Source organism: Neophocaena asiaeorientalis, unplaced genomic scaffold (assembly GCF_003031525.2).
Source record: "Neophocaena asiaeorientalis asiaeorientalis breed wild unplaced genomic scaffold, Neophocaena_asiaeorientalis_V1.1 scaffold225, whole genome shotgun sequence".
NCBI lineage: Eukaryota > Metazoa > Chordata > Mammalia > Artiodactyla > Phocoenidae > Neophocaena > Neophocaena asiaeorientalis.
This window is the reverse complement of record NW_020172364.1, coordinates 6,375,171-6,396,092: the sequence shown is the minus strand read 5'-3', so window position 1 is coordinate 6,396,092 and position 20,922 is coordinate 6,375,171. Positions and strand designations below refer to the sequence as shown.

Sequence of the window (20,922 nt, the reverse complement as noted above, 5' to 3'; positions counted from 1 at the left end):
CCCCCCCCCCCCCCCCGCAGGAAACTGATTTAATCCTTTATGGATTTTGTGTTCAGTTTATAGTTTCCAGGAGGTAAATCTTGTAATGCTTTAGTCTTTTTCTTTTTTTTTTTTAAGTAAAATGTCAGTAGATGCATTTTTTTACTTAAAAAAAAAAGTAAAAAGAAAAAAAGTGGGGCAGGAGAGAAGGAACCAGGGAAAGGGCTGTTTAGAAATACAGTTTGTGGCTCTGAGCGATGCCACCGGCTTCCTCTACAGAGACTGCCAGTTTCCCTTTTTCTTTGCAAGGTGTGTGTGGTTTTAATAAATAACTTTAAAAAAAAAAGTAAGAGGGGGGCCCGCAGGATCTGTCAGGAGACAGGTATCTATTTTGCTCATTATTTACTACTAAGAGCCTTTGGCACTGGAACAGAGCCTCGTAAATCTGCAACTCAAGTTGAAGTTCATCTGGCCCTAGTCCACCCGCTATTCCTGGAGGTAGCAAACATGAGCTCAGAGGAACGAGGTGAAATCACATTCTTGCTTTAAAATATATGTGTGTTTTCTTTTAAAAGGAGAAAAGATATTTGTCTCTGGGGGAGGAGGAAATGGAAAGGGAGTACCAGGAGATGGGCATTCCCTTGCTAAAATGACTGTAGTTGAGTCTTCAGGCCAAAATAGAAACCTGAAGATGGGAAATAGTCCTCCCTCCCCCCACTTATAAATAGAAGGTTCCAATATCCTATTTGGAAGATTTCCAATACTGCAGGCCCAAGCACTGACTGGTTTTAAGGGTCTGTTGATAGTGACAATAAGGCTAGTAGCTGTTTGTAAAAACCGGGCAACTTGAAGAAGGCAGCTAGAAGTGGGAATTCTACAATTGGCCATTTCCTCTATGCTCAGTTTTGAAGGGTTCTACCCCTTGCTTTCTTGAAAAGCCTGTCCCATTTTTATTGTGTGTTTGGTTGACAGGAATGGGACTCCAGACTCTTAAGCTGTCGTTTGCTGAGCCTTAAAGAGTTCCAGTTATTGGTTGAGTAAATGGTAGCCATGGCTAGATGTCAAAATTCTTCCTTCCCTCTCTCCTTTGCCGGGTAGCCACACTCACAACCCACTTTGTTGTGAAAAATTTAGCGATTCAGAGGAGGTGGTGCGGCAGCGCCACCCCTCGGTGGGTGAAACTATCTATTTGCAAAAGTCAAATATTTGAAAAATGTTGTGAAATGACCTTTTGAGGATTTTTTTTTTCTTTAGGAAGGGGAGATAAAAGTAGCTTTTTAAACAAGGACTTTGTAGTTGATCTCTCAAAAGGAGGGAGAAAAGCTAGGATGGTGTCATAATAGGCGAAGTAGTTCGAGTGTGTGTGTGTGTGTGTGTGTGTGTGTGCGCGCGCGCGCGCGCGCTCTCTCTCTCGGGGAGGCTTGCCTGGTTGGCTTTAAGTAGAGGAGTTCTCCTGGCGGAGGTAGCCCCCCTTCCCTCTTGGACTTGACCTCTCAGGGCACCCGAATTCTGCTGTCTGTCTGATATTGAGACAAGGAGGAATGTTTTGGTGTAAAAAACCATAGCGACTGGAAGTCCTGTAGTTTTGCTGGCGGTTGAAGATGGTGTATGCGGGGGTGGGTCGGGGAGGGAGGTTTGTGGATGGACTGGGGCAATGGTAGGCTGATCCGTAGCCGGGTTTGGAGTCCTCTGGGAGTCAAAGTAGTGTGGCGCGTGCCAGTTGCCTGCACTGCGCAACAAGTGGGAAAGCCACCGCAGTGATCCGAGCGAGGGTGCTGTGTTGTGGGAAAGCTGGCCGGTTTCTCTTCGCCCCACTGGAAGCCAGGAACGGCCCTTCCCAACCCTCCCCGTCTCCCACTCTGAGACGAGAGCCCCACCAAAAGACCAACTCGTCCCCACTCCCCCATCCCCGGCTTAGCCGAGCGCTGTTAAGCCTGCCCTTGGCCTCCAGGACCCTTTTTCTACGTGGGAATCAGTTTATTCCCGACTGTTTTGTTGGTCGACCAGTGTTTGGCAGAAAGCTCTAGTAATGCCGTCGACTGCCTTCTGCTTTTTGAAGACATGTGTACCCTTTCTTTCTCTTCCCAATACATTCAGCCTTTCGGGCTGGAAGAATCAAGGTATATACTACATGAACGCAGCTCCAGATACCATGTTTTGGTTGCTAGAGGCCTGAGCATCGGGAAGAAGGAATTACATCTAGTAAATTCAGTGTTTTCCAGCTTTGCCCAATGGAGGCAGTCTAGTAAATTCAGTGTTTTCCAGCTTTGTCCTCTGGAGGCCCCCCCCCCCCCTTCCCTTAAGAGACAACAACAGCAAAAAGGTGGGGGCAGTCGGGTGTGGAAGGCTGTGGTCGCGCGGCGATTTTCGCACGGACTGAGTCCGCCACCTAGTGGTGGGTCCTGGCTGAGTTCCCCGCCTAGGGCAGTGGACCGACCGCGTCACCTACGGGTCCCCAAGTATCCCAACCAGGTGCTAGGACTGACAGAGGGGAGGGTACCCTCCAATGAGGATGACACCCAACCTCCAAAGTTTTGGTACGATGGATAAAAATTAGAAAGCCTGCGGATGCGTGCTCCATCCACAGCCACTCAGCGACGGGCATCTGTCTCCGCTAAGAGAACCGAAAAGTACCCGATTCTGAAAACACGATTTCCCAGTCTCTGTGGCCTCTCCCCCGGAAAAGTCAATAGTGGAGGGATGCCACAGGGGCTCTAGGACGTATGTCGCTTTACAGTTGAGGAAACAGGCCTGATGAGAGGGTTAATGGCGAGTTAGTGACCTAACTGGAACCAGATTTTAAGCTTCTGAATTCCAGGTCAGTGACTTAAAGTCAAAGGCGAGTTTATCTCCGCCCCTCTGAGTTATCTAAGAGAAAGGAGCAGAAGTCAGAGGGAGCCATGATTTTAACCTCTTAGGTTAAAAGGTTGGAAAGGGTTCCCCAGCTGTCTCCGAGGAATTTGTTTAGAAAGCATGGCCCAAGGTTTTCAGTCACAGACATGAAAAGCCTACGGTAGTGCTCAGGGGTGGGAGTCTCAGTTCTTGGGAGGGGGCTGTGCGTGTGTTAGGGAGTGATTAAAGCCCAGTCCCTAGACTTGCAGAGCTGCACCTCGCTGCTCCCGAGGCTCACATTTGGATCCTGAAATAGCTCTCTTCCCCTTCTTTCCAAACTTTGTTTAGTGGCTTGGCGAGAAATCAATTGTGTGTGTGTGGGTCCTATGGACAGGCAGAGTGAAATCCACAACAGCTTCTCAGCAAAGTTTTCTTTCTCGGAGCTCAAAATTTAAGATGGCAAACGCGCGACCGAGTGCTGGCGGCCCCTAGCGACCGCAGGCGCGCACACCCGCGGGAGAAGCCGTTGTTTCCACCGCCCTGGTCCGCCGGAATCGAGTTCCGCCTCTCCCGCTGCGGGAGCTGTTGGAGGCCGCGTCGGAGAAACGCGCCTCTGTTCGGGTTGGAAACGAATCTGGGGACGGGTTTGAAGAGCGGTCAAGTTTGACTCATCGCTTTCCAAGGACAGTTAGTGCCTTCCATCTTCATTAACGTGAATAAAGACCTTGGCTGACTTCTGTCCAGATCGGATTTTTAAAGGCGTTGTTTGCCTGGGGAGATCATGCCTCTCCCCTCTCCCGCCAGACTTTTTGCAAAGGCCGAGCCCGGTCCAGCCAGGATGGCCAAAATATCTTTGCTCGTGGTCGGCTGGCATCGACTGCCGGCCCTTTCTGGAAGGCTGTCACGAGCTGGGCGCCTGGGGAGCGTCCTTTCTGCAGCTCCTCTTCAGATCTTGATGATAAAACACATCCCTCTATTTTATTGCATTTCCTAGAAGCTTGCAGGCTTGCAAGAGCGCTGTTGGCAGGAAGTGTGATAGAAATGAAAGTCAGGACATAATGTCCCTGAACACCTCCTCGGTCACCCAAAGCGACTGCCGAGGCCACCGCGTTATCAAATTCACTTTCATCTACTGTCTTCCTACCCTCCCGCCCCGCAGCCAAGAGCGCGAGGAGTGTTTCTCCCCCAAAACAAAAACAACTCGGCGGTTTGACCCTACCCCGCCACCTCCAGATCACCATGGCTAGACCCGAGCAGCTCATTAGCTGAGACGCTGCGGAGAAAGGGAGCGCTCCGAAAGGAGCCCTGATGCTGGTTCCACTGAGGCAGCTCCAACCTTATTAAGATCCCCCGTCCCTGCCCCTAAAGAGTGCTCCGCACTTCCAAATTCTCCTTTGGATTTCTCAACGAGTTATTGGAGTTATTAGATGACCAATAATCCAAAACCCGAACGCGATATTGAAGGGGGGAGGGCGGAAGGCATTCTCCAAATCGGGAGACTGCGTCTAAACTAGGTCAATGGGAAGGAGGGGCGGGGCGACAAGGAGTTGTCGGTTTTAAGCCTTGATGGAGGGCTCCCTCTAGTGTTAGGCAGCGGTAAAACATGATTAGGTTTGAGCTAGTCCCGGAACCACTGGCCTCCTAATTTACAATAAATGCATTTACTTAATTTTAGCTTCCCTTCCTAGATTCTCATCCCATCCCATATTAAATTTCAGCCTCCGCTTTCACCTTTACCCCACCGGGCGAAGGGATGAGAAAGTGGGATTTTATGAAGCCAGAGAGGCCCAGTCTTTACTGACCCCGCCTCCGCTGCTGATGTGATGCGCGGCGCACTGTGACGCTACCCGCCAGTTTTAGGAGTGGACTGCGGCCTTACAGGTTGCATCTTTCGCGCCCCCTACTCCCCACCTCCCGGCCCCCAAAAGTGCCCCTCGGAGCCCGATACTGAGACCGATTAGGCGATGGCGCCCAGGGATTCTAATTCCGAGAAAGGCCACGGGAAGGCGAGGCAACCTTGGAGCGCGCCCATGAACGCGATAGGGTTTGCGCCCAGGGCCCTGCCGAATCCCAACCTTTTCTCTATGGTTTCGGAGAAATCGGATTCGGAAATTCCGAAATCTGGCCGGGTTCGGCCTGACAGCTCCTATTCTAAAGATCTTAGGCGGAAACCGAGCCGAGCTGGGTTCGCCTTCTTGCCAACGTAGGCGGAAGGGGCTTTCTGTTTAGTTTTCCTCCAACTCGTCTGGGGAGCGCTGGATGGAGACCCTCAGTCCTCGGGACTCCATCTTTTTTACCTTGAGGCCTCGCCTAACCACTCCCTTTAAAACAGGGGCAGGGGCGGGGGGCAAGCAAAATGAGAGAAAGAAAGATTAAAAAAAAGACACACCAGGCAAACAAACACCGGAATTCGGCAACTTGAAGTCATGAAATAATCCTGGGATTGGACTCGAAATCCTGGGTTCTAGACCAGCTGTGCCTGACTTTCCCTATTTATAAAATTGTTATGGGGAAAGGGTTGAACTAGGTGAACAGTAGGAGTTCTGGACCGGGAGCGAACGAGGTATTTAGGGGAAAGTGTGCCGTATTCCTCGCGAGCCTCCTCCCCGGGCGCCCACCCCCTCCTGCAACCTCGCCGGGTGAATCCCCGGCGGCCCGCGCGGCGCAGGCTGCGATCCTGGCGGCCGTCCGGGCCGGCAGCTTCCTGGAAAGTTACTTCTCGTTGGAGCCGGCGATAGGCAGAGAGTGTTCTTTGAAATCCGCTGAGTTGAGATCGACTGCGTTCCGGGAATGAGAGGGTTGTGCCATTCCCCTCACTGCCCCCTGCCTTGACGGCGTAACAGGAAAAAAAAAGAGAAAGAAAAAAGGCACACATAATGTTCGTTACCGAGGTGCACGAAAAGTTTTTTTTGAATGTAACCAAATTAAGGGCTGCCACCGGGGTACCAACGGGCGTCCGCCGCGCCTGCGGGGTCTTCGAGGTGGACGGGCCGCGGTGCGGGCAGCACGCCCGGGGGTGGGCGGTCCCTGGCAGACAGGTACGGTGTGATGGGGGTGGGCGAATCTGCGGATCTGCGCGGGCTTGCCCTGGCCGCACGGCTCGATTTTGTGCCCTTGTGTGTGAGCAAGAGACGGGGGCTGCCTCTGGAGGCGGGAGGGAAAGGCTGGGGTCTTTCATATTGGATGGCTTTGCTCTCCTCACCTCTTGTCTCTCTCCCTCTCCTTTATGCTGTCTTCTTTCTCTTTGACTTTTTGGAGGAGGAGTTCCCTCTTTTTTTCTTCTTCAAACCCTTTAAAGGATCTGCCTTCTCAAGGTGCCTCATTGAAAATACACAGGGAAAGCGCCAAAGGGAAAGTGTGTGGGCTGAAAAAGACCATGTTTAGCTCTCACTTGGTGGTTTCCGCGACTGGGGCTGGCTGGGGTGGGGAGAGCCCACGTCTGGGCCCTTGCAGATGTCAGTTTCTCCTTGACAGCTCTGCTCTCTTGGTAGTTTCTGTGGAGTGAGTCTTGCGTTTGGCATTGGTGGGATGGCCGAAGCTAGGAGACGGGGTTCATCCTGGGCTTTGCTTGGAATTAGTTCTGAGATCTTGGGCAAGACATCCCCTGGAGCCTCAGTGGCCTCCGAGTAAATGGGGGCTGTTATTGTTATCAGCCACAATAATGGATGGGAAAGAGCTGAGTGGTCCCAAAAACCAAACCAGATGCTGTAGTGCTCCCACACCTGCAGCATCTAGAGGGTGGCAGCGTTGCCCACACCCACTGTAACCCACATAACTCACTAGTTGTGGGGCTCCGAAGACGAAGCTAGCTGAGAAAGGAGTGGACTTAATAAGGACAGGGGCCTTAGTGTATGTGCCTTGTTTTTGGTCAAGCCAGGCGGAGAGGTTTACAGTGGAAAGTGCCCAGCCTAGGGCCTGGCTGACAGTGGACCCAGGGGAATTGTTTTGTTTGTTTGTTTCATTCCGCATCTGGAGTGAGTCATTGCCACTTGTCAAGGTGAAATGGTAAATCTGGGCTTCCTGTGGTTCCTAAAGTCTGTGACTGGAAATCCACAGGCAAGATGGTGTTTGAAGCTTGTTCCAGGGCAGCCTTAGGTATTCCAGAAGGGTTGAGGGATCTCTTCCACGGGGGAAGAGGGGAAGGTTTATAAATAAACCTCACATGTGTCTTCAGCATTCGTTTTCCAAGGAGACCATCCTTGGACTTTGGTTAGGACCCATTCAGTGTATCTCTCTTTGCCCATCTTGAGTTAGAATGGGGAGAGGAGGAAATAAATAGGTTCTTTTGTCTTTTTCTATCCTCTCCCTTCCCCCATTTCCTTCCCCCATCCCCACTCACTCACATGCACACATTAACCTTGAAGCCGATGAGACCGAGTGACTGGCACTTGGGACCACAGAGAAATGTCAGAGTGTTTGGTTACAGACTCAAGGAAACCTCTCATTTTAGAGTGCTCATTTGGTAAGACTCAGCAGCCTGGAATGGGGGCAAAGTGCTTGTGTGAGGGAAGGAACTTAAAAATGAGATTCACCCACATCAGGGTGCTGTCTTGCATGTTCTACAGCACGTAGGCTGATTTGGAAAGGGAACAGGAATTTAAGCCAGAAGATCTAGGGCCAGGTCACTCACCATTTATGTGGCCCAATATGACCTCCCTGGCCTCGGGCCCCTTTACCCGGAAGATAACTTTAAAGGGCTACACTTTAAAAAAAGTCAGGCATGGGGGGGGGGGGGGGGTGTGGTCTCAAATATTGTTTTGTTTTGCAGCCCACATGTGATCATAAATGATAGTCTTTCACCTATGCTTTAAATTATTTTGTTTTAGAGAAACCAGTTTGGAGAGGGTCCATATTTCCTAAGCGCTTCCTGTCCTGTTCTCAGCTAAACCTCACAGTTAAATCTTTCACCAGCAGGGGGAAGCACAAACTCGGAAGTTTGTAGCCCTGTATCTGGTCTTAGGCCCAAGAGGGATGGGAGGGGAAATTTCAAAAAAGGAGAAGAGTAGATATATCATCTCAGGCTGTATTCTGCAGATTCCTTATTCCGTCTTAAGTGTTTCAGCTAGTCAGGAAATACTGCCTGTTTGTCCTGAGCAAGCCACTTGAACCCAAGTCTCAGTTTTGTCATCAGTGAAATAGGGACAAAGATGTTGACCCTGTTGGCCTTGTGGAGTCATTCTAGGCCTTGAAAGATAATATTTTAGCAGGTTTTGAAAAGCATCCAGAGTTTTTAGGCCCCTGAAGGATCATTCTCATTAGTATTGAAAGAATCACTTTCATTATTTTTTTCTTTCCCATAAACTCAAGGGCCTTTGGATGGCATACATTTTTTACTCTGAGAGAGGAAATAAATGTGTCTATGTATATGTAATTAATGTATGAAATTGTATTCCCAGTACTCAGGGTAAAAACATTATCGCATGGCTTTGGATGCCCGTTGTTTCCGCAAGAGCCGAGCTGGAAAAAATGTTTGCTAGCTTGTGGTAAAACCGCACCAGCTGGCAGGCTGCAGCTATCAAAGTAAAACTAAATATGTGTGTCCTAAAATAAGACTATAGTGGACAATCTTACATTCATTAAATCAATTTCTGTTTGCTTTTTATCTTCCCTGCAGGTTTTAAGCAAAATTTTGGACTGTGAATCAAGGCATTGGGTAAGTAAATTGAATTATATGCTTTACAATTTTGTGGACAAACTTTTCTTTTAATTTGCCGATGTATGTGTCTCTGTGAATGGTGCCACTCTTCATTAGATGAGATAAAAGAGAGCCGGTTGCCTGTCCGTCACACCCAGCCCCCACCCCTTTGCCCCTGCATTCGACTCTCTTAACACTGTTGTGCGATCACTCATTCCCTTACTCGTTTCTCGGTTCCCATTAATTTAGCCACCTACTATGCACCAGCAAGGCGCTAGGTGCTCAGGATACAGTCAGACAATCCTGAAGCCTAGCAGGGGAGAGACAGATGGTGGCTGGGATAATGAAATGAGATGCCGATGAGAATAGCTACGATTTTTGAGAATCTACTGTGGACCAGGCACGTATCTCTAAGTTTTACAACCGCATAGGAATTACTACTCCCATTTTGGGAAACTGAAGCCCAGAAACCGTAAAACAACTTGCTCCAAGTCACACAGCCTGCAAAAGGTATGGCCCACGCGCTAACCTTCAAAGCATGCTTTCTCTCCCCTGTCACATACTCACTGCCTCTCAATGCTGGCAGCGTGTTTGGTATGTGGAGAAAACATTCAACAAATATTCATTCCCTCCTCTTTCCCCAATAGGGTTTTCTGTTAACAAGTTGGTTAAAGATTATTAGCTCATTGTACAGACATGAAGAGTAATGCCCAGAGATGTGCCATGAGTTGTTCAAAAGCAAACACAAGGGAGCAGGCTAAGCCACCTGCTCTCACACTCCTGGTAAGAAAGAAACAGGTTCTGGAGGACTAACAAGATTCTGACCTTTTCTTTCAGGTGAAGAAAAAAATGGCCTCGCCGGCTGACAGCTGTATCCAGTTCACCCGCCACGCCAGTGACGTTCTTCTCAACCTTAATCGCCTCCGGAGCCGCGACATCTTGACGGATGTTGTCATAGTGGTGAGCCGGGAGCAGTTCCGAGCCCATAAGACGGTCCTCATGGCCTGCAGGTGAGGGGTCTGGAAGTGGAAGGTGGACGATGGATATAAGGGGAGCGATGGTGCCGGCTGCCAGTGTGGAGCACGGAGGCTGCTGGCTGTGTTTGGGATCACATCTCATTTTTCTCCAGATCTCCAGCACATGGCCTGGCCGAGTGGGTTCTCAGGAAGCAAACGAATGAACACACTTTTAGAAAAGAAAGAGTTTCCGTTCTGTGGGGATACAGGGAGAAGAAATCATATACTGTCTCTGGAAGAGATGTGTTTTGGGCAAACATGGAGACTAACTTCAGTGAACCAGTGAAAAAATGAAAAGTGAAAGCGAGTTTTAAAATATTTTAAGCAAGTTAATTTGAGATCTTTTGCTCTTTTTTTTCTATGACTGTATTTATTTATACCATGACTGTATTTCTATGGGTGTTTCCGAGCATATGTAAGTTGGTGAAAGTGAGCTGGCTAATTCTTCATACTTGACAAGTATTTCAAGTGTTCAGAGCAATTTATGTTACAGCACCTCCCTGGATCTCCATAGTGGCCTGTGTTACGGATGGCACGATTAGCTCCATTTCATAGATGATAAAATGAAGACATTCATAGGCAAACTGATGTAGAGCCAGGGATCTTGATTGCTAGTAGTGGACTTATTCAACATCTACAACAAGCACCTTTGTTTTAAATAGTGAAGAGGTTTATATAGAGAGAAAAAGAATAGGTAACGCTAACCGAATGCTTGCTATGTGCCAGGCATCAATCTGTTCCCTACACATTCTCATTCTTGCCACAGGCCTGTAAGGGAGACACTCTTGTTTCTGCTTTGCAGAGAAGGAAACCAAGGTGTGGGGAAGTGAAGTCTCTTACCCAAGGTTGTCTAGCTAACTACTGGGTGAAGTCTAGCTCACTTCTGGCAACACGCTCAGAAAGAGTAGAATCCAGATGACAGTCCAGAATTTTGGCCTCTCACTGAGTGCTCTTTCCTCTACCAGACACCATGGTACCTGGAGGCTTGGCTTGACGCTGACTTGGCTCTCCTAGGAGTACTGACCTTGCGATAGTCTACGGACTTTTAGAAAATCAGTAAACTGTAGATGTAGGCATCATTTTATTTGTCATCAATGCCCAATTTGCTTCTAAAAAAATACAATAAGATTTAAAAAATAAGGATAATGTGATGGAACAAGAAAAGAAATGCTTATTCCAAAGATATAGACTCAAAATAGTTACTGCAAATGAGTGCTAAGTTTAGCTCTGGTAAGCTGTGCAGTTAAGACCAAAAGAATACAGGTTCTGTGACTTTGTTCACAGGCTCCGGACGCGCAGGCCCAGCGGCCATGGCTCACGGGCCCAGCCGCTCTGCGGCATGTGGGATCTTCCCGGACCGGGGTACGAACCCATGTCCCCTGCATCGGCAGGCGGACTCTCAACCACTGCGCCACCAGGGAAGCCCTCACTTGACCTCTTTGATCTTAGTTCCCCCATTTGTAAAGGGAGAAAAGGATAGAATCTACCTTGCAAGGTTATGAGGAGCACGGGATAGTGTATGTAAGTGTGTAATGACTCTCTGGGATTTAGTAAATTCTCCATAAATGGCAACTATTATTAATTGCCATGGAAGCTCTGGAGCTAGGTCCAGGGGAGAGGGGCTGAGCGTCCGTGGTGACTGTAATTGATAACAGTTTCTATGTGTCTGTTATAGTGAGACATTTCTTTGTCTTACAGTGGCCTGTTCTACAGCATCTTCACAGACCAGCTGAAATGCAACCTCAGTGTGATCAACCTGGATCCTGAGATCAACCCGGAGGGATTCTGCATCCTCCTGGACTTCATGTACACATCTCGGCTCAATCTGCGGGAGGGCAACATCATGGCCGTGATGGCCACAGCTATGTACCTGCAGATGGAGCATGTTGTGGACACTTGCCGGAAGTTCATCAAGGCCAGGTGAGCTGCTGCCTAGACGGAAGCCTCAGAGATGGAAGGGATCAGACAGGGTCGGAAACAATTGATAATGCTCGCACACAGAAGAAATAATCCTCTGTGATATGCCACAACCTACCTTTCCACTGCTTTTGCACACTCCTGCTACCTAGATATGCCATGTGCATCCCCACTTCTTGCTTCCTTCCATTCACTTGATAGACCCTTTCCTCCCACCCATCCTGCAAGACCACGCCTGGATGCCAGCTTCTTCATAGATGTTTGTGCAGTCATCACTTTGCTCTTTCCTCAGCTCTTCAGCTGTGTCTGAAAGCCTTTTGCCTGTCTTTTAGACTTTGCCTCTGTTTTCACTATTTGCATACATATTTTAGTTCTCCTTTAGGCTTCCACTGTAACTATTTACATATGCCCCTTAGTTCCCCCACCAGACTGTGGGCTGCTTTACTCATCTTTTATGTCACCCTGCTCCTACTAGAGATAACATTTATTGAATTAAATAGGGCTCACTGGGTCTAGCCCCCTACCTGAGGGCTGGTAAGACATGACTATCACGGAAAGATGAGGAACCTAAGAGCCAAAGAAGGGAAGAGCTTTGCTAAGTGGAACAGAGACTTGGGCTTGACTTCTATAGAACCGTTTGATTCAGCTACTCCAGGATAATTACATCCCTTCTCAGACAGAAAGGTTTGCGGCCTCTGTTTGAACATCTCCAGGAGCCAGGAACTCAGTGTTCCCAGAGCCATGCAGTTCTCCCTTGGATAGTTTGAAAGCTCTTCTTTACAGCGAGTTGAAATCTGGCTCCCTTCACCTTCACTCCTTGGTTCTAGCTCTGTTAACTGTGATCAGACCGAGCTGGCCTATTTTTCACCCACATAATGTCCCTTCAAGTATACGCAGCTTGAGCTCTTTGTCTCCTGTGGGTGATAATGGTGGCAAGATCATCATTATGAATGCTTTCTCTGGGTCAGGCCTTAGCGCTTGGAGTGTTCAGTAACTTGCTCCAGGTCACAGAGCTGCTAAGTGGCACAGCAGGGACTGGAAACCAGGTCTGGCTGCTGCAGAGCCAGGGCTTCCTACGCTGGTACGTGCTGCCTGTTCTCCAAAGTAAACTTCCCCATGGCTCCAGGCAGTATATAGAGCGAGTCCCTTCTTCACAGGGCACCAGTATAACAAAGACCCTCCAAACATGTGGCACCAACATCGTATAAGTTCTTCCCTCCCTGAAGCTCAGTTTCCAGGTGTGTAAAATGGAGACAGTAATTCCTGATCTACATCCCTTCTGTAAGGATGAAATGAGATAAGGACTCTGATAGCTTTATGTTCTATAACATTTGAGTAATTATAGATTCACGCATATGTATACATATGGGACTTAAACATACAAAATCACGTCTAAACAGGCACTGATTGTGTGGGTAACTCACTTCCCTTCTCTGGGCTAGATTGCTAGACTTTTAGCAGAACTGCCTTGTAACTGCAAGTGTTTCCCTACTCCAGAGCCACATCGCCCAGGTCTGACTGACTCAAGTGCAAATGTGGTTTCACAGACTAGTGTCACTTGGAAGGTTCTGATCTGGAGGCCGGGGCCTTCTCTCTTTTTGCTCCTGCAGTGAAGCAGAGATGGTCCCTGCCGTGAAGCCTCCCCGTGAAGACTTCCTGAACAGCCGGATGCTGATGCCCCAAGGCATCATGGCCTATCGGGGCCGGGAGGTGGTGGAGAACAGCCTGCCCCTGAGGAGCGCCCCTGGGTGTGAGAGCAGAGCCTTCGCCCCCAGCCTGTACAATGGCCTGTCCACGCCGCCAGCCTCGTACCCCATGTATGGCCACCTTCCGGTCAGCAGCTTCCTCTTCTCCGACGAGGAGCTGTGGGATGCCCGGATGCCTGTGGCCAACCCCTTCCCCAAGGAGCGGACCCTCCCCTGCGACAGTGCCAGGCCAGTCCCCAGTGAGTACAGTCGGCCGGCCATGGAGCTATCCCCCACTGTGGGCCACAACAACGTGTACTCACCCAAGGAGGCAGCCCTGGAGGAGGCTCGGAGTGATATGCACTACAGTGTGGCCGAGGGCCCCAAGCCTGCTGCCCCCTCGGCCCGGAGTGCCCCATACTTCGCCTGTGACAAGGCCGGCAAAGAAGAAGAGAGGCCCTCGTCGGAGGATGAGATTGCCCTGCATTTCGAGCCGCCCAATGCACCCCTGAACCGGAAGGGTCTGGTTAGCCCACAGAGCCCCCAGAAGTCCGACTGCCAACCCAACTCACCCACGGAGTCCTGCAGCAGCAAGAACGCCTGCATCCTCCAGACCTCCGGGTCCCCTCCGGCCAAAAGCCCCACTGACCCCAAAGCCTGCAACTGGAAGAAGTACAAGTTCATCGTGCTCAACAGCCTCAACCAGAACGCCAAACCAGAGGGGCCCGAGCAGGCCGAGCTGGGCCGCCTTTCCCCTCGAGCCTACACTGCCCCAGCGGCCTGCCAGCCGCCCATGGAGCCCGAGACCCTTGACCTCCAGTCCCCAACCAAGCTCAGCACCAGTGTGGAGGACTCCACCATCCCACAGGCCAGCAGGCTCAATAACATCGTCAACAGGTGATTTCAGAGGCAGTCCGGACCTGGGGTCGGGGCTTACCGGGGCAGGGTTCTGGGGTCACTTCTGATGGGTGCAGGGCGCTGTGTTCTGCTCTTGCCTGAAATGCTGAACACATTGGAGGTATGGGCCAAGGCCTATTGATTGAATTGGCCTAAGTGAGGAAGGACCTTGAGCTTCGGTATATTTTCACAGAGAGAGAGAATTCCCCTCCATGGTAGACGAGCATTCCAAGAATCCCAGGCTCCTGCGATCTCTGTGGCAGGGGGGAGTCCTCTTCCTTGCCTTGGACCGAGGGAGGCTGTGGACTGTAGCACTGAGGGGAGGAGACTGGGCCCGGGAGTGGAGTTTGGGCTCAGTGTGGCCCCCATCAGTGATCTCCATGTGTCTGCTATTTGGAGGTAGGCTCGGGGATAAATAACTCTGTGACTCCAGATTCCAAGTGGCCTCTGGGCTGCCCTGAGCACAGGGAAGAGGGGATGCAAAAATGCCAGGCAGAGCGCTCTGCCCTGCTCCAGCTGCTGAGGCCCTTTCCTCCCCACCCCCTCCTGCAGGTCACTGACCGGCTCCCCACGCAGCAGCAGTGAGAGCCACTCTCCGCTCTACCTGCACGCCCCCAAGTGCACGTCCTGTGGCTCTCAGTCCCCGCAGCATGCAGAGATGTGCCTCCATGCCACTGGTCCCACGTTCCCCGAGGAGCTGGGAGAGACCCAGTCTGAGTACTCAGATTCCAGCTGTGGTGAGTTCCTTCCCCTCCCTCCCCTGGCCTCTACCTCTGCTCCACAGGCCTTGTGTTTCCAATTTATTTACGCTGTTGTCATTGATTGGGAGAAGCCCCTGGTTGGAAGTCCAATGGCATTTAAATCAGCAACCCATAGTCCCACTCTTGACCTCGTAGGGAACTAGGTTGACCAAAGCAAGGGTTGGGGAATTTGAGTTAATCTGGGGGACTACAGAAGGACCACACAGCCCTTTCAGCTTCCTTCCAGCAAAGTTGGCTGTGGGGCTGGCTATAACCAGCTCCCGGAGCCTTCTCAGGCCCACTGGACCCAAACTGATTGGTGTGCGTGTTGGTTCACCCTGCTAGGCTGTACGTTCCAGAAGGAGAAGCGTCCGGCCTTATTCATGCCTGCATTTCCCATCGGGCCTAGTGAGTCTAGCACAGGGTAGGCACTCAGTTATTGTCAGCTGAATTCGATTAGTTGAACTGATTATTAATTGACGTTTCTGGATAGTGTGTGACTGGCCTCCCCAGTTTTTACCTCTTCCTCCAGCTCTGTCTGTAGCAGGATAGCCCAGTGATGCCTCTTCAGGGGTAAACCGCCATGATGTGTCATTTCCAAATTGTTAAAACAAAAGAAAAAATTAGTTATTTACACTCAGAGGCTTGGCACAGGGTCATGGACCGATAGTTGGGAGAGCAGGGACTGTCCCCTCCTGGCCCCGTGGCCATTTGCCTTTGCTCTACACTCCAGTTCCTTCTCTCTGGGCTTGTGTTTCTACTTCCACCATCATCTTTGGTCTCCCTATCTCAAACTGTTTGGGAGACATGAAGTCCAGATAGGTGCAAGGGTGACCATGGTCATCATTAATTCCTCCTTTGATGACCTCAAAGTATCTTTGACTTTGATTCATATCTTACATTCCTATGATGCTTTATGTTATACAACGTGATCCTGCGATGTAGGCAGGACAGGGGTTTATTATCCTGATTTTGGAGATAGAGACACAGACAGAGGCTGTCTTACCCGAGGGCTTCTGTGTATGAATGTGAGTAGAACTATGACCTGATAAGGAAAGTCAGTTCTCAGAGCTCTTGAGAGAAGGAAGTGCCAAGCTTTCCTCAAGCTGACGCAGGCCATGTGGATACCTGGGGGTTTGAGTTTCCCTCCTATACCTTAATATTCAAATCTGTCTCCTTTCGCCTCCACGATTGAGACTCTAAATGCTAAGAAAAAGAGAATCTGCACAGGCCCTTTGCTCTGGGTTCCCGTGAACCGTGGGCAGAGAGGGCGCTGGGGGCTCAGTTTGGCCCTGGGGGGAGCTCCAGAGTGGGGAGGCCTCGGAGCCCTACCTCCCTTCCTTGTGGTGCTGACGCTGGTGCCCCCTCCCAACCTCCGACAGAGAACGGGGCCTTTTTCTGCAATGAGTGTGACTGCCGCTTTTCTGAGGAGGCCTCCCTCAAGAGGCATACGCTGCAGACCCACAGTGACAAACCCTACAAGTGTGACCGCTGCCAGGCCTCCTTTCGCTACAAGGGCAACCTCGCCAGCCACAAGACCGTCCACACGGGTATGGCCCTGTACACCCTGCCCCCACCCCCCGAGCTCACCAGGGTTCCCCAGGGGCAGGGCGGGGAGAGCATTCTCGAGAAAGCAGTGTAGGGCCTTGGTGCCCGGTGGGGTGAGGCAGGGGGCAGGTGCTGCCCTGGCCTGAGTGCGGGCCTAGCCCCGCCATGTCTTTGCTTAGTGACCCAGCCACTCCCCACATCCTTTGTCTTTCCTCTGACAGGCTCTGTCTTGCTTCTCCACCTTTGCTGGGGTCGGAAGTGTTAATCCCACTGCACAGGGGAAGAAACTTTGGCTGAGAGGGGCAAAGTCGATTCGGTTTTTATAAATCAGAAAAACGCTAAAGGCCTCTTGATTCCCTCTAAGGGCTTGTTCCTTATCAACTCACATTCCTTTCCCAGGTAGCGTCTAATAACCTGATTGTTGTCCAAAGTTGACTCTCTCCTGGTATTTTAAATGGGTCTGTTATCCCAGAAACTTTCCATGAAGGAAGGCTCTGCCCTTCTATTGGTTTCCTCTGTCTGAGCAGCTACTCCAACTCGGGCCCCAGCTCTCCTGCAAATGGAATCCAGCTGTAGTTGCCACAAGCGGAAAAGCGTGTTTGTTCTCAAGGAGAGAAACTAGAGCGGCCTGATTGTGTCTCTCTGGGGAGCGGGTTGATGACTGAATCAGTCTTACCCAAGGGAAGAGCTAGAAGAGCCTTCCCAGGTCATCTGAACTCACCCCTTGGGTTCCAGAGAGGGAAACTGAGGCCCAGAGAAGGAGAGTGACATGTCCACGTCCCACAGTTAGATAATCCCAATGAAAAGGCTGGTCCTTGGAAGCTCGCTCCCTCCTTGTCCCACGCCCTGCATCCTTTTCCTCCCTCCACGTCACCACCTGCTTCTTGAGCCTGGCCGTGGGCGAGGTGTGCTGGTGCGTGTGTAAGAGAGGGCTGGCAGGCAGGGGTGGCCAACCCCTGACGCCTCTCTCTGACATCTTCCAAGGGAAGGAAAGCCAAAGTGGCCCCAGGAAGGGCAGCTTGCTTTGAAATCCAGGGCCCGGGGACTGTGGAGACCTCTGCTGAGTGTGGCTTGCCTCTTCCCCTTCTCTCGGTAACAGGTGAGAAGCCCTATCGCTGTAACATCTGCGGGGCCCAGTTCAACCGGCCAGCCAACCTGAAAACCCACACCCGAATTCACTCCGGAGAGAAGCCCTACAAGTGCGAAACGTGCGGAGCCAGATTTGTCCAGGTGAGCAGAGGGCGTGGGGAAGGACCCTAGCCCCGGGTGCCGCTGAGAGGCTGCAGCGTGTCTGTAGCCCACCCTGGCAGAGCCTCTCACTTCGCTCTTTGCTCTCCTGCGCAGGTGGCCCACCTCCGTGCCCACGTGCTCATCCACACTGGCGAGAAGCCCTATCCCTGTGAAATCTGTGGCACCCGTTTCCGGCACCTTCAGACTCTGAAGAGCCACCTGCGAATCCACACGGGAGAGAAACCTTACCATGTACGTTAGCCTCTCATGGCTGCTGGCTGGCCTGGGACGGGTGCGGAGGTGGAGGGCTGGGGCCGCAGGACTGTTTGCTCTAATCTCAGGCACGCAGTGGGATGACCACTGAACTCTAATGGTCCTAAGACAACCAGCTTGACCTTGGCCTGAGTCTTAGTTTGCTCATCTTTAAAGTGGAGGTGTTGGGCTAGGTGATCCGGGCCTTAGGAAAGAGGTCTGAATTGTGAATACATAGATATCGGAGTCATTCATTCATTCCACAATCGCTTATTGAGTGCTTTCAGCACGGCCCTAAACTGGGCTACATGTCTACTTCAGAGGAGCTGAGGTGTTTGAGAAGGGGCAGTCAATAGAGTAGGAGGAGAACCAGAAGAATGTGGTGATACAAGGGAAAAGAACAGAGAAAAGGCAACTGCAGGTGACCAGCAGCGAAAGGCCATGATCGGGCCATTGGAATCACAGTGTTCTAGGGCAGGGTCTCAGCCACCTATGGCTTGTGGGCTAATTTTTGAAATTCCATGAGCTAAGAATGGTTTTTATACTTTCAAATGGCTAAAAAGAAATCAAAAGAATAATATTTTGTGACATACAAATTATATAAAATTTAAATTTCAATGTCCACAAATAAGGTTTTGTTGGCACACAGCCAGGCTCACTTGTTTACGTATGTCTCTGGCCTCTTTCACACTATAATGCAGAACTGAGTAGTTGTGTCAGAGAATATCAGGCCCACAAAGTGTAAAATATTTACTGTCTGGCTCTTTACAGAAACAGTTTGCCGATCTCTGCTGTAAAAGGGAAAGATACTGGCCAGGTAGCTGAGATATCTGGGTTCTTATTCCAGCTTTGACAATGACCCTTTTTAGGGCTGTGGGCAAACCCTGACGCTCTCACTGGGCCACGGTTTTCTTTCTCTATGAAATAGTGAGGGTGCTGTAGATGAGCAGTTTTCAAACTGTGCTCTTTCAATCATTGAGATTCTGCAACCCCGCAGGACAGGACGGGAATGAGACAGTAGCAGTCTCTTTCCCTTTCCAGTTTCCATTTAATTTGAAAAAAGAGTCCCATGGTTTACAGGTGTGGAAACTACTGTTACAGATGAGGCTGGCTTTGCTGAGTTTATGGCATCGCTCTAGGTCGTGAAGGGCACCAGGGCGAATGGATAAATCGTTAACGCATATCGCAAATGTTAACCTGAAAAGGTGGTTACTTTCATTCAGTTGTTTATCAATCCTTGAGTGAACATCTTCTTACTTGCTTTTGTTCTTGGGCAAATTAATTATCTTCTCTGTACCTTAATTTCCTCGTCTGTAAAATTAGCCTGATAATAACACCTACCTCATGGAGTCATATTAAATTAATGGATTCCCTGAAGTGTTCAGAACAGTGCTTGGCCCATAGTGAGAGTCCAGTACATATTTGCTGTTTCAATTATTTTGTGGATGTTTAGATGCACAGGAATGTCAGAATTAAGAGTGACCTTCAGAGTGTATTGACTCAGCCCCTTACAGAAGGAAAAGCCGAGGCTCAGAGAGAAATGCCGCACTCAGGACACACAGCAGTGGGTGCCATAGATATGAGGGGCCCTTGTCTCCCAAGACCGGGGCTCTTTCTACTCACTGCCTGCCCATTTAATTTTTTAATTTTTCTAAATATATTTCCATTTTTATTTTAAAACATATTCTCTATATGAACATATCTTATTACACTTTTATTAGGGGATAGTTTTTTGTGTTTGTTTTTCTTTTGTGGTACGCGGGCCTCTCACTGTTGCGGCCTCTCCCGTTGCGGAGCACAGGCTCCGGACGCGCAGGCTCAGCGGCTATGGCTCACGGGCCCAGCCGCTCCACGGCATGTGGGATCCTCCCGGACCAGGACACGAACCCACGTCCCCTGCATCGGCAGGCAGACTCTCAACCACTGCGCCACCAGGGAAGCCCCTAGGGGATAGTTTTAGATCTATAGAAAAGTTGCAAAGATAGTATGGAGAGTTCCCATATATACCCAGTTTTCCCCTGTTGCTAACGTCTTACTACTAGGGTACATTTATCACAACTAATGAACCCATTCTGGTACGTTATGATTAACTGAAGTCCATACTTTATTTGGGTTTTCTTAGTTTTTACCTAAAATGTTTTTCTGTTCCAGGATTGCATCAGGTTACCCCATTACATTTAGTCATCCATTTTATTTTTAAAGAACTTTCCCACTAAAACCATTATCATCCATTCATTGAATCAAAGCAAGAAACAGCTCTACTTGCTAATGCCTTGTTAGCTTAATCTGAGGTGTACACACTAACTTAAAGGAATATCACTGTATTTTTTAAGCATATCTTAGATTCCAGAATTTTTATGAATTCAGACTATTCTAATCCATTTATCCAAATATGTTCAGATTTATTGCATAATTGTCTGAGGTATATTCTATTAGGAACTGGGAAGATTATAAAGTTTAGTAAGAAGTGCTCACCACCATCAAAGAATTCCCTACCTGAGAAGGATGCTAATGCATGGGATGGCAAGGCTATCTGGCATTACATGGCAAGGCTAGAAATCTTACAGAAGTCAAAGGAAAGAGGGATTATTTTCATCCTTGAGGGATTCAGGAAAGCCTTAAAAATTTGGGGAGTCTGCATCGGAACTGCATTTTTGGTTTAGACTTGAACTTGTGGAGCTGAAGCAGGGAAATTCATCTCAAGTGGGGTAAAAGCATGACCAACACTTTGGAAAGCAAGGAAGGGACATTTGTGCACAGCTTACTTGTCCCTTAGCAGAAGCCAGAATTCATGTGGGTTCTCAAACTGGCCTTCCAGAGGGAAGAGCTGCCCCATCCCTTGAAGGGAGAATCTCCTTCTCAAGGTCCTTGAGTAATGACATGTTTCTTGAGTTGATGACTAACAGTTTGCCTCTGGTTCTCTTCCAGTGTGAGAAATGTAACCTGCATTTCCGTCACAAAAGCCAGCTGCGTCTTCACTTGCGCCAGAAGCATGGTGCCATTACCAACACCAAGGTGCAATACCGTGTGTCTGCCACTGACCTGCCCCCGGAGCTCCCCAAAGCCTGCTGAAGCATGGAGTGTTGATGCTTTCCATTCGAGCCCCTTCTCAGAGTCTACCCAAAGGATACTGTAACACTTTACCATGTTCATCCCATGATGTAGTGCCTCTTTCATCCACTAGTGCAAAT

The 20,922-nt window shown here is 49.8% G+C and overlaps 1 protein-coding gene across 2 annotated transcripts in view; it reads left to right on the top strand.

Annotated features, from left to right (window-relative positions):
• BCL6 (BCL6 transcription repressor) overlaps nt 1–20,916 on the top strand; it is a 23,000-nt gene extending 2,084 nt beyond the window's left edge. Inside the window, exons 1-10 of one of the 2 annotated variants that reach the window (XM_024767181.1) lie at nt 2,271–7,273; nt 8,426–8,464; nt 9,284–9,456; nt 11,161–11,382; nt 12,990–13,961; nt 14,514–14,698; nt 16,084–16,251; nt 17,349–17,479; nt 17,594–17,731; nt 20,660–20,916. In XM_024767181.1, the coding sequence (XP_024622949.1) occupies nt 9,296–9,456; nt 11,161–11,382; nt 12,990–13,961; nt 14,514–14,698; nt 16,084–16,251; nt 17,349–17,479; nt 17,594–17,731; nt 20,660–20,803 (2,121 nt within the window). In that variant the 5' untranslated portion in view covers nt 2,271–7,273; nt 8,426–8,464; nt 9,284–9,295 and the 3' untranslated portion in view covers nt 20,804–20,916. Of the gene's footprint in view, nt 1–2,270; nt 7,274–8,425; nt 8,465–9,283; nt 9,457–11,160; nt 11,383–12,989; nt 13,962–14,513; nt 14,699–16,083; nt 16,252–17,348; nt 17,480–17,593; nt 17,732–20,659 lie in introns of those variants that run through there. The other variant, XM_024767173.1, reaches the window with a different exon arrangement.
• The last annotated feature ends 6 nt before the right edge of the window (nt 20,917–20,922 follow it).